Raw genomic sequence first — 22368 nt, forward strand, 5'->3', positions numbered from 1 at the left:
ATATTAAATGTGATTTCAAATTTAAATTGGTATCTTTTAATATTATATAGTATTTTTGCTCCCTATAAGAATGAAAATAATGAATAATTATTTGTGTTTTAAAGTCATACGTATTTATTTTATAATTGTGTTCAACTTACTTTTCACATACGACAACCCTTTTCTGAAACCTGCTCCGGCAATTGCTATAATCTCCACACTGAATATTTGAAAAAGAAAGTCCTTTCAGTCTATACTCGACTCTCGCGCGATCGTGATATCACTACTAGCTAGTATTACAGTTAAAATAAATCCAAAGACATGTTTTAGTTTTTTTTTACGTCGTCCAGGGAATATTTAAAAATAATTATTGAAATTAAAAATACGTAATACAAAACAAATATACTCATAAAAAACAAGATGTACGTACACGGGATGAATAAACTACATTATAGTGTAAGTAATATTATTTTATTTTTAATACGTCCCAAATTTAACTTACAATGATATTTAATAAATCTTTAATTTTGTAATATATTTAATTTTAACACATCAAATACATATCTAAGTATAATAAAAATAATACATATTTAAAAAAAATGTACCTGTGAAATTTTTTTTATGATATGTATTTAAATTAAAATTATTTGTAAATACTTACATATTAGAACTTATAATTTAAAAAAAAGTATCATTGATAAATTTTACAATAGATATATTCTAAAAATTACTTTTTGGGATATGATTAGTGTTTGTTTATACAAAATAAATTTAAACGTTTTTTTCACATTAAGTACTTTAAATATAAATTATTAAATTTTGAACAAGATTATTTTTTTTTAAATTCTAACCTAAAATAAATTATAGTGTAGTACATTACTACATCTATCGTATTCTTGTATTTCTATTGTAAATTATGCATATAATATAATTTAATTTAAGTATATAAGTGTATTCTATCTTTTATTGGTGTTATTTAAAAAAAAGGTTACTCACTAATAATTTAATAACATTATACAATTCAAATAATTTATACGATAAATTAGTAACTGAAGCATTCTTATGTATATATGTATTGTAAGTTTTGAAAATTACAGATTTTAACAATAAAATGTTTAACTTATTACAACTAAAATCCTAAAACTCAAAACATAGAACTCTAAACTAACGAATTGATAAAAATATACACATCTAAATGTAAAAAAATTACTCTAAGCATACTTATTTTTTTTTAATAGGTTAAAAATACATTTAACTAAAAAAACAAGGTTCATGAATAAATTTACATGTCTATGAGCGCCATAATTTATTTTCTGAATTCCATCGTCTCCGTTATAATATGTTTTGCAAATGTTTTATCCATGATAATATTATTATAACAGTAAAATGCTTTAAATATTGATTATATTGTAATATGTGTGTACTATGTATACTATGATTTATTAATTTTAACGGAAGTCTTTAATAATTTTTATCTAGTAATCTTAATTAAACAATACTAGAAGTATTTTAGTATTTTCAATTTTTTGTATTTAGTATTAAGATACAAGTTTCAATACTTCAAGCAATCTTATATATATTTTTTTTTTTTGAACTTTCTATGCCTTTTACTATGATCACATTTACAAATATTTACATTTATCTATGTAAATAAAAGGAGGAAACACGATGAGGGTCTGAAACACAATAAACAATGTCATCCATTACTTTTTTCATCTTGAATTTCAATGACAAGAATTCAAAACTTTCTCCTAGACGACCTAGACCTATAAGATAAAATATACAAGTTATGATATAGGAAGTTTATCCATCAGCAATCTCTGAATGTCTCGAGAGATAATATAAAATTACCGTACTATGAGATAACACGATACAGCCCCGAGCAATCTAAAATGGTAGATATTATAATTTTAATTAATTAATAACGCCGAGGTACACAAACTAGGAAATATTAAAACAATCACATAAAAAGATTCTAAATAAATTCACTTTCTTTATTATAATTTGTTTTGTTTCTTATATATATTTTTTGTATGTCCGACCTTACATTTTAGATTGGAAAAATATACTCCAATATTAAAATTATTAGATATCAATAATTAAAAGAAGTAAAAGGACTTTGTTAAAAGTAAAAATTTTTAGTTTTTTTTTTTTTAAAAAATAAATGAGAAAAACTAAAAGATAAAAAAAATATATTGAAAAACATGAATATTTAGTATCTATGCAATACCTGTTTTTGAAAAAATCGATTTTGTTTTTTTTTTATTTATTCAAAAAAGAAATAATCGGTTTGTATACCAGGTATTAATATAAATCAGCTTTTCCTAGATACGATATAAATAAAAAATTCGAGTATGTTGGATTGTTGGCTCTTTTTATTACTATTATTATTATTATTATTATTATGTTAAAGCTATCCTATTATGTTGATATCATTTTAACAAATCTATGTTTTCAAGCTGAGTACTACTTTATTTTCTGTCTAATTTTGCATTACAGTAGGTACCTAAGTTTTTTCTAGGAGCTAATGCATAACTATAACTAATATAATTTCGTTTCCATGCCAATTTTTATACCATCATGTTTTTATTACCAGGACTCAAAAAATTATTTCTATGATACAATAATTTTCCATACTCTAGAGAAAATAACAAGTTTTTTTTTAATAGGATTTCTCCAATTTTTTAAATACGATTGACAAATAAATTAAAACAGGATTATATTTATTGTAGCCAAAATTAATTGATTTAACTTGTAAAATTGTAAATTCATACCTTAATTTCATACTAAAAATATCAAAATATTTAAACAACTTTCGATTTGGAAAGCTGATTACGGAGGCGTATCTCAACAATTGCAGCAAGATAGAATATAGCACAGCTTTGTAAAATTAATTGATGATTTAAGTCGTTATTTAACTTTTTTCTTATATTAAACTTATAGTACCTAGATTTTTAAATGAGATTATGACTAAATAGTAGAAAAGATTAATTGTGAGTCGTTATTATTCTGTTTGATAAAATTCTTATTTATCGTAAAGATAGAAAGCAATTAATAAAAATAAATATTTACGTACCTACTACCTACGCAACCTACGCAATGGCGTACACGGATATTTATGAATAATGAATATACATAATATAATATTGTATTATATTATATGTCATATAAAAACAAAAATAATAATAAAATAATACATAATATGTATGTATATTATTATGAGCAACATAGGCACTTGAATTAATTCTTAATACATTTTAAAATAGGTACAACTGCAATTGATCAAGGGTTATATTATGTTGTATCAAAAACTATCCACATAACTCAATGATAAATCAAAACCTATTAATATTTGTTATATTATATACCTATTTATATCAGTCTAATTTCAAGTTCTTTTTCTTCTTCTTTAATAAATCTTTTTCATAATATTAAAAAAAATTATACTTTGAAAAAAGAAAATAATATATTCTAGCTCTTTTATCGACCATGCAAGGTTATTTATTCAAAAATAGATTATTGATGACTACTTCACGCATACTTCAATCTAAATTTGAAAATTTATAATTAACAATACATCACGTACTAGAGTGTTCAAAATATTAAAAATATTACTCATGCAAAGAACTTAAAACATTTTTAAGCTAGATTAGATAAATATTTATATAAAATAATAAATTCCTACTAAAATATTATTTTTTGGTTATTTATACTTAACCAAGTTAACCATAGGTACATGCAATTAAATTTAAACTGGTTTCGAATTCTAATGGAAATAGTAAATACAAAATAGATCCGGTATCTTCGTCGTATACATGTTATGTATATAATTCAAACACATATTATGAATAAAATAACATCTTATAACAGATTAGTAGAGTAGAAAGATTGTAAATAAAAAGATCGTAAATAATATTGGTGAACATAAATAATTTTACGCCCATGGCAATTGGCCTAAATATTACCCTAAATAGTATAAATTATAATAATAAAACTTAGTAGAATATAATATTACAGGAATTAAACGAAGATGATAAAATCTGGTTGAAGTAATAAAAGTACTAGGTTTTGACGAAAGTTGTACACTTATGACAAATTATTAGTTACTACCTATATAAATTAAATATAATATCAATAATATTATTTATATTATATAATTGTTATTACTCATCTATAAGTAAGAACTTAAATATAATATCATCATACTAAATCAAGTAAGTAGGTATCTTAAAATTTATATTACTACAATAAATTAATATAAATATTAAATAACAATTTTGATTACACCTAACTTGAATATTTTAGTACCTAATTGAAAATTGAAAAAAAAACAAATGAAATTTTTGTCCGTTTGCGTACCGTTGAATAATATTTATAAATCAATTTAAGAATTTAATTAATTTTAATTAGAAAAATACTTGGCCATAAACTCAGTAGTTCAAAGTTCAATACGTCTGTTTTTCTCGTATGTGAAAAAACCCTTAAAGGATATAATATTCTACTTAGATTATTAAATCGTGATCATAGCCGCAGACGATCATCTCTATTTAGTTAACACGTTATCTGGTATTACTTAGGTATGCTAGTCTCCAAAGTCGTGACATTTCCACTTTCTCTGATTTTTCCACTTAAACCGAATCAAATGATATACGAAAACCGGTTCTATTGCCCATCCTCATAGTTTATAGAAGCATCTGGAGAAATGAAAAACATTTGACCCATCACTTTATACAATAATAAATTACATAGATGTTTAACTAAGTATCGTTAAAGAATTAATCATCAAGCCATAGGCGTTTTTTATTTAAAAAAAAAAATAACTATAAAACTTTATCTTACTTACACCCAGATAATATTTTTTTGTTATAACATGTATGATTAAAACTACTAAATATCTACATTTAAAATCAATTAATAATAAAAAAATAAAAAAAGTATCAACTATTAAAATATTTTAAATTTGAGTTGTTCTCCAATATAATAATTATTTGGATAAAGTTTTTGTTTAAACAAAAAATTTTATTCGCTGAAAAATATTTAACTTTTAAAATATAAGGATATAAATTAATTTCAATTGAAAACTTGAATTATTTTTAGATTCAAGGAAAAAAAGTAGCATTTATTTTTACAATCATGTGTTATTGCTTATGAAACTTAATGTTTTAAAGTTTTAAACAAAATTGTATGATTAGATAATATTTCAACTAGAAACTGGTTAGAAAAGGATTTAATAAATATGACATACAAATATAATTACAAAACATATTATATTCTCTTACTATTTTAATAATAATGAAAAAAACACACATACTTAAATGTAATACAATATTATTATGGTAATTATAGTTTAAATCAAATATTAGCATACTAATAATATTATCGATTTAATAGAAAAAAGCCAGTATTACTACGATATATTAAAATAGATATATTAGATCGTTAGTTTTTTTATTATTAGTATTAAGATTTTATTATGTATTACTATTAGGTACTTATATTATGGTAGTTATAGCATGTTAGGTACTCATCACATTATCACATTATCAATAAAAGTACCTAACTTATACATTTTCTATCATCTATGTATTTTCCATAATGCTGGGCACATCATTAAATACATGACTACCTACTTACATCTCTAATTATTTCAAAGTATAGATCTTGAGGATCTGAAAATTAAAAAGAGAAGACAAAAACTTAGAAAACAATTATTTAATTGTTTTTTTTTACACTCCCCCCAAAAAAAAAGAATTAAATGTCTAAATCTAAAAAATTGTCACATTTTAAATTATAAAAATAAAAATTAGCATAAAAAACGGTGCTTTTCCATTTTTTCTTAATATGATTTTTAAAATAATTGAGAATATAATTTTTATTTTCAGTTGCTGATTTTCACATTATTATGCCTGAACATATTACAAACGAATGCGGGAATTTCGGCTCTTTTAAGAGACACTGGAGTGATTCCGGCAGTACCGATGAAAGATTTGAAAGAGACAGCGTAATTAAAAATATCAAAAATAATTATATTTATAAGGCGATTACATAAATAATGTAGTAAAATTGACTGAGTAAAATTAATATATTTCAGTTTAATATATTATTATTCTTATAATATACGGGGTGATCTATTTAGCGAAAGACAATTTTATTATAAATTAAAAAAATACTAACGTTTTTTGAACATATTTCCTTAATATATTTTTGAAATTGTTACAAAACTACATTTTTGGGAAAATACATTATTTTTACTATTTTTATAATTGCACTTTTTTAAGTACTCCATTAATCATTCTAATGATAGCGTACATTTTTAATTTTATAATATTGTAAAATAGAAAATTATTTGGAGTATTTTGATCTATAAAAATTTTGGACAAATAGTTTATTAAGTAGGTACCTATAGGTATTTAAACTTTAAAGTCAAGATGAGCCGGATAGTGGTTCAACATTTTAGAAGATACTATTTACTCCACTCGTTTAAACTATAAATAGTTAAACACAAAAACTATTTGTCCAAAATATATATCAACTCCATACAAAAATCTGCTTTAAAATAAGGAATTAAAAATGCACCTCATCATTAAAAAAAAAAAAGAAAAAAAGAACGATAAAAAAATATTTTTATAAATGTTAAACTTTTTTTGAAATAATGAGTTTAATATTGCATAAAATGGATAAACCGGTATAATAATTTAATTATATAAAACTTTATAACAGAAGACTAACTAGGTACTCAGTCAATTTTAAAATAATTTTATTAATATACTAATAAAGGCTTATAAATAAATCATAAAATTACTTCGTTATATAGGATGACATAAATATCTTCACATAGAATCTTTTTTTGAATGCAATGATTTATTATTGAACTCAATTTTACAGCACACACATTATAGTAACTTACGTATTGCCGAGATACATTCTAGATCTATTGTACAACAGAGCGATTAACTACCTACTTTCCTCTTTTATTTTTTTTATTGATATTTACATTTAGCTGTTTAGAGAATAATGATTAGTAAATTGTGGTACATTGATAAATAATTGTGTTGCTCAACTACTCTGCTCATCATCTAAATGTTGAACGCATATAAAATATATAAAAACCATTAGTTTAAAACTCGTTATTTTTTATATTCTCCATGTTTTCGACAATAAATTATTTTGAATGAAATTTTTAAAGTTTAAAAGTATAGTAAAAATACCATGAGTTTATTTTTATTATTTTTATGTTTTTAAACAGGACAAATGCGCCAGAATTAGCTCGAATTTTCTACTCAGCAATTGGCAACCTAGTTGAAGCTGTTCCCGTATTCCCGATCACGTTCAACGTACCTGACATGGTGACCGCTTTCGGTGGCTTGCTCTCTGGTATGTTCAACTACATAACTGGGAATGGAGGCGGCGACGGAGCGTCACAACCCAAAGATGTCCTCGGTGCTATGTTCAACATTTATAGGCACATAGCCGTACAAGAAGACATTCATGACTTTGAGTTTATGACGTAAAATTTTGCACTATAAAGATACCCAACATAATAGTCTACTTCGACAGAAGAAGAGTTCAAGTCACCATTGTCGCTGTTATTTTTTCTTTTCTTTTTTTTCTTTTAAACACGTATCGTATAGATGGTATTATTATAAAATTGTACGCAGCTTACTCATTAATATTTAAACGGAGTGAAATGTATTCTACTGATTACACATCTTCATTCAACTGTAAAAACATTGTCCACCAATATTGGAGTACCACCCACTAAATTATGTAGATTTAGTGTACCTAATAGTATAGTATAGTGTACATTTTACACCCATCGTGAAATCGAGTTGGTGTGAAATTTTAAATGCAAATAAATACCTACCTATATAGTTATACCTACATACCTACTTAGTAGTTAGTACCACTTATATTAAGAACTAGATTTCTTGTTACTGCGTTGTATGCATGTGTTTTAAATTTTAAATCTGATTAGTAGTTATCCCAATTTATATTTTTCTTTTACTTTCTCGTTGTTAAGATATTTATTTTTAGATCCACTTTTTAATTATTTATTATTATTTATTAATATTTAATACTATAATACTTATGTACCTACTAGTTCCGCCATCTGCTGACTGGCATACCAGTCTCGATGTCAATTATACATACATTTAAATTCAGGAGATCAATTATAATGTTACATTAAAAGATATATGTGCTATTTTCTTTCAATTTGATACGATTGTCTGAATATAAAATAAACGCTACTATATATGCGTTACTTTTTATCAGTTTAAGGAATTTTATTACAAAATAATTTAAATTTACTCTGTGATCTTAGTTGATACCGCAATTAAGTTTTTTTTTTTTTTTTTGAAAACGAGTAACGGTAGATAATGACCGGTTTTGTGTCAATGTTTAATATATAAAATGCAATATTTAAAAGCAATACATTTTGTTTGTTGTACGTATTGTATTTAAAAGTAAATTCACATATGTATATTTATAATTATTATTTTCAATATAATATTATAATTTACATCGATATAACATTGTATTGGTACCTATCAAATATACGTAGGTACAAAATTAATTTAAATTAATTTGAATTATTTTAACTAAGAATAATTATAAATAATGGCAATTGACTCACCCACCATTTCATTAAAAATTTCAATGGTATAACCACTATCATCGGTAAGTTAAGGGTTCTGAAGATATTTCAGTGACATTTAAAATACTTTCATTATTCTACGAACGTAATAGTAAGATTAAAGTAACCATTTATTATAGTTGTGATTTGTACAAGAATTGCTGAAAAGACAGAAAAGTCCTAAAATTTAAATTCCAATTAATTCAGAAAATTAAACTTACGTATATAAAAATAATTTTCAACACTCCTCCATACATTAAAATCTTCTTTATACCATTGAAATACATTAAGTACCTATATTATATTTTACAAATGACTCTACACTAATACACGGCAACTATACGACCTCATTTATAGGAGTTGTGGCCAATTGAAGTGAAACAAGTTTAATAAAATAATTATGAAGTTAATATCATTAAATGTACAAATAATAAAACTAAGAAATATAACTAAGAATAACGTATAAAGAATAGATAGTTATCTACTAAGTCTAGAAATCTACCTATATAGTAAATAATGCATGGTATACATATTGTATAGCTTAAAACTACGCCAAATAAATTAACAAATATTATACCTATATTAGATTATTTTAAATATTATTTATTATAATAACATTATAAATTGTTATTAGACTACAATATTTTGAATTATTTTTTTTTAATGTAGTAATATTTATTAGTAGTATTTATTTTAAAGTTATTAAATTATTATTTTATTATTTATTCAATAAAAATATTTTGATTGATTTGCTTATTTATTCTTGTTTATCTATCGACTATCACTAAATGTTTAAAAATATAATTGTAAAATATTATAATAACTAAATACCTACTAGTAAGTTACACTATAATAAATAATAATATAAACATTTTTATTTTTAATTAATTTTGTATTCCTATGATGAAGATAAATAGTTAGCCTATTTGGCTATTTGAATCCTATGACCTATACAATTATATTATAAAAAAAAAAAAATAGTATAAATTTAGTTAATTCTATAAATTAATTATGAAAAATTGTTTTACGTTAGATTGGTACCTAGGTACTTACTATGTTAAAATGATTTATTCTATTTTCTTGGTAAATGTATCGTTATTATTTGAATCCAAAAATACTATCCATCGAGTCGAGTGTTTAATACTTGAGTACTTGTTTTGCCTGACTTCTAACTTTTGCACAGTAGTTATCTGAATTTTAAAATTTGAATATAGGTGATTTAAGCGTTAATCACAAAATTAAACAATAAGAGTGGATTAATGGAAATATTAAAGGTTATGTTGGTAACACTGCATCACGATTATAGATATGGTGATATGGAATCCTTGTGCTGAATGAACTCAATTATTATCAATGTTATAATAACATTAATAACATAATATTGTTAGGTACCTATTACTTATTTTAAACAATCACTTTTTAGTTTTTAATAAAGTTAAAAACACACTACTTAATTAGTTATAACTTTAATAGATAAGTTATAAAACCTTCAACATATAAATATATCTACAGTTTTCCAAAACTAGAAGTGAACATTCCAGTAAAATTAAGTGAGTAATTGAGATTTTGTTTTGTGTAAGCATGAACATAATATAGATATTTATTTCGATTTTAATTTGTTAGTATCATGTCGCTCGTAGCATATGCAGATAGTGATTATGATTCAGATGACGATAATGGTGAAGAAATAAGTCCATCACCCAATGTTGTGAAAGTAGAGACTAATAAAATTGATAGTAAACCATTTTTAACGTTGCCTAAACCCAAATCTGTTGAAAACGTAAAAACAATAGATGATTATGATTCAATTGATGAAGAAAAACCAGTGGTACAAACAAAACCAATGGTCAATATCATTCAAGAGAAAAAAGAAATTCCTTTATTTCCCACATTACCTAAACCTAAAACTGGAGGAAAAGTCAAAATAATAATTCCTTCATTAAATGAAGTACTTATTCATAATTTAAAATATTACGTAAAAAGTTAATGTGATTATAATTAATTTTTAATTTTTGTAGTTTTACGATGAAGATGACGATTATCAACCAAAATGTAAAATTATCAAACCTTCAAATGTAAGTTTCAATTATTAAGGTATAATTTTAAGTGAATTCAAACTTCTAACTTAAATTTTCAAATCTTAACGCTTGGATTTATTTTTTTTAGCTAATAAAATATTTTAAACTTGTTTAAAAAATGTTTAGAGTATAACACATGATATATTAAGATTTGAAACTCATATTTTTATTTTTTATAAATAATTAAACAACATCTTTTAATTGAGTTTAATTTTAAATTTTAGCCTAAATAGTTTAATAAATAGATTGTAGGCATCGCATAGTGTGGCATTGTTTGGTCACAGTCACTAAATGTGGTTAGATAAAGTCTTATGTTGCTCTCAAATGGGTGAAAACTCGGATTTTTAGCAACAAAGCCATGTCCAATATACACAAATAAGTGTTTCAAAAATCTTCAATACCATACTTTACAGCAGCGTTTCTTAAACTGTGTTCCTCAGAACCCCAGGGTTCCACGAAACTTAAGCGCTTTTTTCAAAATTTTCAAGAAAATAACTTTAAAAAATTTAACTAAAAATTTATAGTGGCTAGCAAGGAAAAATGTTTTATACATTAAAACTATTGAAACAGAGTAGGGGTTCTATTTATTGAACTGTATTAACTTATTGTTGAAAGATAAATAAAAATAGCTACATTTAGAAACAAAAAACGTAGAGGTTCCCCGATAAAAGTGGACACAAAAAAAGGGTTTCATAAAATAAAATTGCTTATCTATTTGCTGTTGCATAGTATAATGTTTATTTAAAGCTGCAATAATGCATATTTTTGTTAATAACAATTTTAAAATAGCTAATAGGTAATCCTAATTTTGATGTTTTAGCTATAATATAATTAATAATTATCTTTAAAATATAATTTTCATATTAATCCAGATATTTATCTTTTGTAATTTGTTCAATATTTTTTAAGTTATGTTATAATTTATGATTAAAAAATAATCAAAAAATATTCTAAAAGAATATTTCATTATATTTAAGCTCTTTAAGGCTATAGACTTAATCCTTTAGTTATCCATTAGTCTAATATTCTTTGGAACAAAATAAATTGTTAATATATTGCAATGCTTAGAAGGAGTCATTTCATTACTAAAATTTGAAATTATCAAAGTATAATGTTCTATGGTTCTACCCTGTTCACTATAATATTGTTATGATTGGTCTTATACTATTTAATTTTTTATACAATTTTGAGTAAATTTTTTGTGGTTTTACAGAGTGGATGCGGCTTATTCTCCATGTTACCTGATCCCAAAAATAAAAAAACAAGCAAAGCTGCTACAACTATATCAATGGTTCCTAGGTCAACAATGCGTACAATTAGAAATAATATAGAACCCCCTAAACCCAAAACAACAGAAATTAAATGTTTTGAAACTAAACCAATTGATGTTGAAGATGAAGTTGATGATGATGATGATCAAGAAGATGGTGATTTCTTGGGATTAAACAAAATAAATGAAGTACTTGATGTAGCTCCTATTGCTGGATTTGAGTTGCCTGAAATACAAAGTAATACAACTATAATTGAAGACAACGACAGGGTTTATGGACCAGTGTATTGTTCTGAACCCAGTGAATCTGACCTTTATGAAGAGGATGAGACAAAACTAATTCTTGACTCAAATGCTGTATGTTTAATGCTTTTACAGTTTTTATAAAAATATTAATATGTATATATTATATTATAATATATTTATTTATTACTATATTACTATAGTTTAATAAAGTTAGTTAATATACATATATTTTTTTTAACAGTTAAAACAACTTAGTGATCCTAGCAAGACTCAAATAAAGCAAGTTGAAGTAATAAATGTGGATATGCGTCAAGTCTTAGAAGAGTCTCAACAGTGGTTACAAAAGAACATGACAGAGGAATATGCAGAAAGCAAAAATGTCAGTAGTGATATCAATATAAGTGGACAATCAAAACGCAAACACCAAATAACATATTTAGCTCAACAGGTAATGAGAAAAATGAGATGTGTTATATTATGATGTTATATTTAGTAACCATTTTAAATTAAATATTAATATTTAATGTGATTTATAAATGTTTGTAGGCTAAAGCCAATGAGTTGAAACTTAAAAACATGTGGGCTGAGAATAGAATGACCAGGAAGCAAACACAAGCCAAATATGGATTTTAATTGCTGAAAAAAGAGGTTTGTTACTTATTAAAAAAAAATAAGTTTAGGTTTTTGGAATAATTCTTAGTATACATAATATACAGATACAAATTAATTAACAAACATAACATGTTTAAATAAAGTTACTATTAATATGTATTTTTTATTTTTTTAAATTTACAATCATAATTATATATTCTACACTCTTTCAGAGTAACAAACACAAATAATTTAGGACTTAACATAAATATACATGGTTAGAGGATAAATCCAATAGTATCACTTTGTGTACTGTTTATAATTAAATTTCCCGTAATGTAGCAAGAACATTGCATTTTTATAACACAGATATACATGTCAATGTTAAAATAAATTTGATATAACTTTGTTTATTGTAAAAAAAAATTTGCCTTATTTGAAGTATTTTTTAATTATAATAAGTACCTAATTTCAATTATAACACTGATAATTGTATTATTCAAATAGTTATTTAAAAACTATTGTGTTAAACTAGTAATATTATAAATAAATAAAGTATAAAATTAATATAAAATATTAAGTGTATCTGATATAGTAAGGAAACGATAATTAGTAAACGGAAAGAGATCAATGAGTCTTAAACAGATCTTTGAGTAATTTTGAAAAAGAAAATAACATTTTAACATGAAAATGTTATACCTAAATCATAATTTGAGTAAACTAAGTTAATCTTATATATTTTAATATCAGTGTCTTATCATAGACCAAAATAATAATTTAATTAAGAGGCTGAAGAACTTTAGACTAAAAATTATTTATGAGGGAGACTAAAGTCAAGTATATTATATTTAAACTTTAAAGTTTTTGAATTTAAATAACATCAAATTATAATTTTGAGTAATGCAACTAACTACTGTATAATTTTATCGTTGATTATGTGTAATATAAGTTATATATTATTATAATGTATTATAACTACTATATTTAAAAAAATTATTTTCATTTACTTTTATGAATATTTTTTTTCAAATTTCAATAATCTTATAATGGAATATAAAGGAAACAACTTTTTGTTATTGTTAAATATTTAAAAATAAATTAATACGAAAAACATTTTATGATTTCAGTAGAAACCCAGTGGAAATGTATATTATAACTTAAAAAAAGAAAAGTTTTTGAATTCTAAATCTTGACTGCATTACTATAACCTGATTTAATTGAATAGAAAAAAAAATTTAAGAAATGTGGATATTTAAGAAAGGACTTAAGGAATTCTTTGCAAATTAATTGTTTTGCATTATATGTATAAAATATTAACCTTAAAGATAATAATTTATAATAAATGCAAAAAAATTAAAAGCTAGAACTGGTTAAAAAAATATAAAAACCAAGCAAGTAGTTTTATGTATTTAAGTAACAACAATGAAAATTTGACTAGCATTAATAATAGAACAAACTAATATTGATCAATTATTAATTTCACTGTTTGAACAAGATTCTCTGTTCGGTATAAATAATAATTAATCAATATTGTTTTCTTAACAAGTATTCTCCTCGTAATGTCATGATAATCGCTCCTATCGGTGCAGTGATCAATATTGCTAATACACTGATTGCCAATACATCAGATGCATATGGGATTAAGCGTTCATCACGACTGCGTGCCATATCCAATGCGATTGGTCCAATCGCTGCCTGTTTGAAATAAATAAATTATTATTTGTCAGTTAATTTCTTTGCGAGAGAAATATTATGTTTCAAAAATAAAATTTGTTCAATACATGGTTAACAAAACAGTACCTAAAAGAATTTGACAACTAAGCCGATGTGTTTGGTATTTTTAATATTATTTTTACTTTATAATCATTATTTTTTATAGATGCATTTTTAACTATTTAGATAGATCGTATTCGTATAATAACTATAATATCTTACTTGAACTGTTGCTTTTGGTAACCACGCAATATTAACAAAAATTTTTTCACGTAAATTGAAATTAGTATCCCTTAAAACAAAGAAACACGTAACCACTCGTACCTGAAAAAAAAATAAACAACTGTAAAATGATTACAACAAATAGATACGGGTGTATAATAATCCTTATAATATTATTTATTAATTAGTATATAAATAAATATTGCTATGCATAAACGAATCACAGAGTTCCACATGAGTATCAAAAACATTTGAATTATGTGCTTAAAAGACTAGTTCGGGTGCAACGTAATCGCATTATATGAAAAGGTTTTTTCTATCACAAAAATTTTAAGTAATATTTTTAAGGGTTTAACTTATCTTTGTACTTAAATATTTAAATTGCTTAATGTTTGATTTAAAAAAAATTAAAAAATACATATTGTAAATTTAAATAAACTTTAAACGGTTTTGATACAATATTTCAAACCCTCAAGAATTATTAAAAACAAATAGGGTGCTGACATCTTTATAATGAAGTCACAGAACATACCTATTATATTCCATGTTTTGTTACATAGCGAAACTCGCATAAAAAATAGGCAAAAAACTGTTAGTTACGGGTCGCCGCATATTATGTACTTAAAGCTTTTCAAGACACTCACCAATGATGTAATAACCAACAAGACGGAGGCTGACGTAATTAACGTCGGTCTTATACTGCTTAAATCGATTTCCGTGCCGATTGAGGCGAACAATAAAGGTTCCAAAAAGTCCCATACATTGTTCGTCGCTACTTCCACTTCATCCTATAACGATAAAACATTATTATTATTTTTAAATATTCGTTTAATCATTCTAAAATTTGGTCACCATTGTCCATCAAATTAATTTAGGAATTATTGTAAAGTATTATCATTATTAATGCATTTGACGAACTGGTTGAATTGTATTTACGTCACACCCCCTTCGGTTTAAATATATAAAATAAAATATTATCTCATCACTCACGCTAAAACTATTGTTTTTTTTCCAGCATATCGCAGAGACAAACGCAGCCGTCATGATCGCCAAAGGACCAGCGCCCGGTAAGTCGATCATTTTCGACCCGAATGTGAGCAACACTCCGCCAGCCGTTATTATGTACGTCCGTTTCAGGGTTAGACTTGACTGTAAATAAAACATTGTAAAAAAACAAACGATTTGAACGTGAATTCTTTAATTTATAATATATAAAATAAAGTCTGTAAAATTAAATGTATATTAATATCATCAAAATGGTTTATATTAATTCAAATTCAGATTCTGTATCTCAGAGGGGACTCAAGAGTGACCTAAAATTATACTAAATAATCGTTTACGATTTTTTTTTTTTTAATTAAAAAATCGTACTCATAAATATAATTGCTATGGAAATTAAAAAAATAATTTATAATTAAAAAACAAATACACAAATACTATTATTAAGTGTTTAATAATAATTCTTTTTCAGTTTTTATAATTGTATTGTTGCTGTGTAATATCTGAAATTATTTTTTCGATATCCACCAGAATATCTTTCATAGTAGACATTCCTAACTCCATTAGCTTTAATCCAAACAAAACTTAATCTATCTATCCACATTATAAATTATTATAGTTTTTAGAGGTTTTTGATGTATATTATACTACTGTAAGGATTATGTTATTGACACCAGATAAGCAGTTATCCTAAAGTTAACAAGTCAATTTTACACTGTAAAATTCTCACTATTGATAAGAAAGGCAACATTATGGTCCATGATACTATTATGATTACTATACATTACACTCGATACGTGTAGAAGTAAACAGATGTTCTTTTCAAATTTTAAATTGAAAATATTACAACTTTCAATAAGACTTGTATTAATTGTCATAAAAATTTATAAGAAAGCTCCGAAAAGTTTATATTATTTGAAAAATGTAAATAAAAAATATTTTTACTTAGCAGTTGAACAGAAATAAGATGTAATTATATTGGTGTTTGGTTAAATAAATTTAAGAATAAAGTTATAGAAAATAATGTAGTATTTGACGAAACGTTACAATAAACTGAGTTTAATTTTTCAGTTATGTGCCAAGAATTATCAAAAGTGTAGTTTAGTTTAACATAAATTACCTACAGTTATGAGTTATGAGTTAAAAGTGGTGTTAGTTGATATGAGTCAACAATAATAATTAGTCGCTATAATTAGTCTTTATTTAAATACTTGATATAATACATTGGTATCTATAATAATTTAAGTAAGTACCTATAAGCTTTAGCTATTAAATTTAACACCATGTTATAAAATTCAAACCTTTGATATGAATTGTACTGCATTTTTTTTTATTTTACGTAAAATGCGTTTCTCCGTTAACTATATAAGAAAACGTTTGTTATTTCATGAACTATTTGAGATGCTCATTACCCATATACCTATATGAAGGCTCATATAGACGCTTGTTTACGGAGTATCGTTAGCTTCATTAGCAAACATTCTGTTTAATTTACAAGTCTTTTGTTCTATTGTGATGCCATTCGAGATTGTTAACTATATCAAAACGGTCGTTCACGAAGCTCAAAAAATACATATCATAGTTTCGGTTCTCGTAATGGCAAGACACATATTTGTATGTAAACAACTTAATACGTTTATTAATATTGACTAAAAACTAAATCATAGAATACCGAAACAACAATAAAATAATAGAATTATAGAACCCCTCGTAGCAAGTCTAAAAGGATTTGGGTTATGCAACTACTTCTAGAAGTCTTGCATAATTTTCTGTTAGTATTGGGAAGCTGAGAGACTCAAATTTGTACTCATATAACGTTATTATTATTATATATTATATAATGTATAAGTATGCTAAGTGTTTGATACATACTTCACATTTGTGCGGAATGAACCCGGTGATTAAGCCCCAAACGATGCCTACGCAGACTCCGATGCCTACTTCCATGGGTCCTCGCATGGCGTTTGCCTTCCAACTACCTGGAAGGAAAGGAAAAACAAACAAACACTAAATCAACAACGATGTCACGTGAGCCCACATCATTCTATAATAATATACACATGTAAACAAGCCATACCTTCAGAAAATATGATACTGAGACATACTCCGAATGCGGAAATGCAAAATATGTCATCGAAACTGCATGCAGCCATCACCAGTGTTATAATCCCTTTATCTTCACCAAGGCCCTTTTGCTTAAAGTCCAACAACGCCGGAAGGATTACTGCCGAACTGACCGGACTCAAAATACATCTGTCGGCAGAAGAGTTGTGTAGGTGAGGCAAATTTTTTTGTAAAAATAAAAACCATAAATAAAAATGCGTTAAAAGAGCACTCAAAGAGTGCTTATCGACGTGTGCGTACACATATATTATACGATTATTCTTTAGATTGAGATGTAATAGAATTCCAAGGAAGGTGCTCATATGTAAAAAGAGACACATTTTTAAAATTATATCTCTCCAGGTACTATTAATGTTAAAGATATATTTTTCCCCTCCAACATAAAATTAATTACCTACAGGTAGTAAAACAACAATAATTTGATTACATTTTTTTTTTTAATGCCAATAATAAAATCTATCTAATTCCATTATGAGATGGGCTGCATCAAAAAATAACTTACTAATGAATTAAAAAATACACCAAAATAAAATTCAATTTATTTTGAAAATAATATCAATTTGTTCTAAAATTATAATTAGTACCTATTTAAATATTAATACCCGTCAATCGTAAAATTTGTTTAAAGAGCTGGCCATTGAGTAATTATTTGAGGAGGGGCTTAACCCGCATAAGCCAACCTTACAATATCCACCTACTAATGCCCATTATGATAATAATATATTGCAGGTGACTATTATATAATATAAATGTGCGATTTTACCCGAGTAACAGTCCCCAGATCCACGGCAGTCCAAGTAGATAGTGTGTGACCACAGCTGCGGCAATTGTTTCGGTAATGCACGGTAGTATGGCCAATTGGGTGACAACGAGACTGAGCTTCTTCAACATGGTTGGGTCAAGGCTGAGACCAGACGCCGCCAACAACACTGTGAGCGCCACTTCCCTGCAACGGCAACAATACAACCCCGACCGGGAATGGACCAGTTAGGATAACGACGACAAAAACTACTACAACGTGACATTATTTCAATCTGCATTTTTCAGGATAAAAATTAAATTTTTGTAATTGCGAGTTTTCAATATATATAATAATTATAACGTTTGGTAAATGAATGAAAAAATAATCTCCTATAGTATAAACATTAAAAAATGTGAATTATACTGCGTTTGTTTAATAGTTTATTCATAGTTAGTAATATATTATATTATATATAATAGTTAATATGTACGAGTACATAACTAATCTTATGGAAGATGTATAAATCATCTATTGTTGATTTATAAAAAATATTCAAAAAATATTTTGAATCAAAATGTTTGATTAACCGAAAATGGTATGAGATGATATCCTGCATGACTGCATCATACTTAATAATACTAGTAGGTATGTGTCATTGACTTAATCGTGGTAGGAAATATCTGGATACGCAACTTTAGAGCCAAGACAATCGGTATAGGATCCTATACTATTACGATGACGACCGATGGCAATATTATTTTTTATTTTTGTTCGATAATATTACCTTGAATTTATTCGTTTTGTTTGGAATAAAGTAAGTTTACTTAAAACGAATTTTTCTAATTTACCTATAATGTAATGTGTTCTATGGTAAATTGATAAAATGTTAATCACGCTCCTCTCATATGACCTAATGACGCCACACGTATTGTCATTAAAGTATTATATTATTTTATATGTATATATATTGTATATAAATAGGTTGTCTGACGATATCGAACCTCAAATTGATAATATGCGGCTGGTAGATGTTTTGGTCCACATCGTAGTGACCGGTATTACGGAGCACGACGCCAGCAAGTAGCATGCCGAGTAGCGGTGGCAGGTACAGCATCTCTGCGATCTTTCCGCCTGCCCACGAACACGAGATTAAAAACACGACCGAAGCCAACTGCGAGTTGGGTGTCATGTCGAAGAAAAAATACATCACGCACCACGTCATTACCATGCACGCAACAGACGTAATAGCGTTGAATAGGGGATGTATTCTGCATGTCCATGAAGTAGTCGTTCGGCCGCTGAAATAACGAGCGAAATATAATGTGAAATGTACTTATGGTAATAAATACGACAATAAAATGATTATATAAAACGATTTTTATGCATGTTGCATATCGCTCGTGTTAACATCCCTGGGAAATATGTTTTGCACCCCAACCCTCAAACAACCTAAAAAACTACTCTATTCAAAATCGTTTAATGTTACAATAAACAAAATATTTTATTTTATTTATTTTTTTAACAATTATTAAAATATATTTTGTCATCATGTAAATATTTATTGTATAATATAATATTCCAAAAAAAAAATTAATCACTTTTAATGTACAAATATTATATTATTTTTATTGTATGGGATAAATAAATAAACTTAAAAGTTAATTATAAATTATACTTAGTGGCTTGTAAAAAATTTTCAAATTTAGACTTTTGAAGAAAGGTAGAAAATAAAATTATATTATGTGTACGATATTTATGACGTAAAACAAACCAAAGGATGGTCAATAAAAATGTAAAATAAAAAAATATTGCGTGATATTAGATGTCTACTTTAAAATATGATACAGAAAAATTATATTTTTAACATGCAATCAGATATAGCAGAAATAATAATGAGTTAACATTCGTTTTTAATACCTTACGAATTTGAGTCGATAAAAGCTCAGGTATATTAAAATGACTACATTATAATTCATAGTGATAACACTGATAATAAACGATTTAAACTATTTATGAATTCATACATTATATGCAAAATTTTTTTTGTGCACAATTATATATTACTGATTATATGCAAAATATTTTTTGTGCACAATTATATATTACTGAATTAAAATGTAATCCATCTGTTATGCAACAGTTCGGTACCAACTTACGCATATTTCCAGTTTTTAACTGTTAATGAATCTATTGTCTATTTCTAATTATAAACAATTTTTTTTCTTACCCAAAAATTGACTTAGAATTTGAGTCTATCTACTAAATTTATACCATAAAAAATATATAAATATATAATAAATCAAATTTATACTCATTTATAATAGTTTCCATATTCTAAAATCAACCGACGAATTTTCAGATTATTTATTGAAATTCTTTATTATATTAGACTAATAACATTTTTTTTTCATTTAAAATATTTAAGTGTACATTATTTTATCACGTATTTACAGCAAGTAATGAACAATAGTATAGTGCATGAAAACGTTTATCACTGTTTTATTAGACGGTTTTATTTATTATTTAGTTTTTAAATTTATAAAAATCACAATTGCCTACATACTTACTTGTATCAAAATAATAGTTTTTGAATCATCTTTATATTAATTGTTCTACAATATTTTGTTGTCTAGGATTCTCATATAATATAAATCAATAGTTTCATATATACGTACATAATATAATATGAGAGAATATTATAAAGTAAGGATTCTTATTTTTATCACAATTTTTCTACATTATAAACATTTTTAATTTTTATCTACATATGTAAAGGTCTTATAATAATGATGTAATCATTTTTTAACTGAGGATATTTTTACAGTAAAAAAAAATGTTCTGATCTTTAATTTATAGCTTCAGTGGAGATTTCTGATACTAAATTGTATTTGGTTAATACTTCAGGATAATAATCAGGAAAAATAATTGTTGTTGTTATAAATATAATTTTCAATTTTAGCTAAAACTTAAAAATGTCAAATAACTACATCATATTTCATTATATTATGAACATACAAGTTTGGACGTCTGAATAAAGTAAACTGAATAAAAGTGTTTGAGTACTCAAATGAGACGAATGTAAATTCCTACACGAGACGTTGTAGGTAAAAAAAACTACATACTATGTTAGTTCTTATACTGTAAAAAAATGTACGTATGTACGTTCCTATACTACGTATATTATTATTATATATAATAATTCAATATACTACATTCTATATAATAATATAGTTTATAAGTTATCAATTTTATATCAGTTATATCATATAATACGGTCATAGTGGCATACATTTTAATATAATAAAACAATAAAAAAAAAGACGGTATCATCAATTTGATATGATATATTATAAAATAATATAAAATAAAGTATATTTTTTTTTTACATTTGTTCCTTTTGTACCCGTCTTCCACCGTGTAGGAAGTTACACATCATAATATATGTAGGGATTAACGTATGCAATTTTTACCTGCTACTCTCGTGCAGGAACTCACGATTCCTCCTAAAATACTATAGTATTATATATTTATATAAATACGTCAAAGAAATAAACTTTTTTTCATTAATACCATTTATAGAACCTTTAACATTGTGTATGTTATATTATATTGTATGATAAATAATAGTAACTAGGTCGCTTTTAGCTATTAGTCATTATACTTACCCTTTTATTATTCCATCTTCTCCACTTGTCATTGTTAGGTAATTGATTTGGCCACTTCCTTAAATTTAACAAATAAATTGTTTAGTGTTACAATGATAAAGAAT

At 25.2% G+C, this 22368-nt stretch overlaps 3 protein-coding genes across 6 annotated transcripts in view; 2 read left to right on the plus strand and 1 right to left on the minus strand.

The window, feature by feature from the left end:
- The first annotated feature begins 86 nt into the window (after nucleotides 1-86).
- LOC114125135 (uncharacterized) lies at nucleotides 87-7860 on the plus strand. Its single transcript, XM_027988650.2, has 3 exons — nucleotides 87-435; nucleotides 5862-5980; nucleotides 7226-7860. The coding sequence occupies exons 1-3, from the start codon at nucleotides 400-402 to the stop codon at nucleotides 7488-7490; spliced, it is 420 nt and encodes a 139-aa protein (XP_027844451.2). The 5' UTR covers nucleotides 87-399; the 3' UTR covers nucleotides 7491-7860.
- Nucleotides 7861-9977: 2117 nt separating this feature from the next.
- LOC114125140 (uncharacterized) lies at nucleotides 9978-15991 on the plus strand. The gene is made up of 7 exons (XM_027988656.2): nucleotides 9978-10164; nucleotides 10238-10562; nucleotides 10633-10689; nucleotides 11906-12319; nucleotides 12450-12656; nucleotides 12755-12856; nucleotides 15750-15991. Exons 2-6 carry the CDS (start codon nucleotides 10242-10244, stop codon nucleotides 12839-12841), a joined length of 1086 nt encoding a protein of 361 aa, XP_027844457.1. The 5' UTR covers nucleotides 9978-10164; nucleotides 10238-10241; the 3' UTR covers nucleotides 12842-12856; nucleotides 15750-15991.
- LOC114125141 (sodium/hydrogen exchanger 9B2-like) overlaps nucleotides 14191-22368 on the minus strand; it is an 88527-nt gene continuing 80349 nt past the window's right edge. For 3 of the 4 annotated variants that reach the window (XM_050204618.1, XM_027988657.2, XM_050204619.1), the window contains 9 exons: nucleotides 22265-22322; nucleotides 19601-19897; nucleotides 18621-18803; nucleotides 17811-17986; nucleotides 17606-17712; nucleotides 15725-15883; nucleotides 15379-15522; nucleotides 14735-14836; nucleotides 14191-14494 (listed from right to left, as the gene is read on the minus strand). In XM_050204618.1, coding sequence (XP_050060575.1) covers nucleotides 14324-14494; nucleotides 14735-14836; nucleotides 15379-15522; nucleotides 15725-15883; nucleotides 17606-17712; nucleotides 17811-17986; nucleotides 18621-18803; nucleotides 19601-19897; nucleotides 22265-22322 — 1397 coding nt within the window. In that variant the 3' untranslated portion in view covers nucleotides 14191-14323. Of the gene's footprint in view, nucleotides 14495-14734; nucleotides 14837-15378; nucleotides 15523-15724; nucleotides 15884-17605; nucleotides 17713-17810; nucleotides 17987-18620; nucleotides 18804-19600; nucleotides 19898-20910; nucleotides 20946-22264; nucleotides 22323-22368 lie in introns of those variants that run through there. The other variant, XM_050204620.1, reaches the window with a different exon arrangement.

This window comes from Aphis gossypii, chromosome 3 (assembly GCF_020184175.1).
Source record: "Aphis gossypii isolate Hap1 chromosome 3, ASM2018417v2, whole genome shotgun sequence".
NCBI classification, from domain to species: Eukaryota; Metazoa; Arthropoda; class Insecta; order Hemiptera; family Aphididae; genus Aphis; species Aphis gossypii.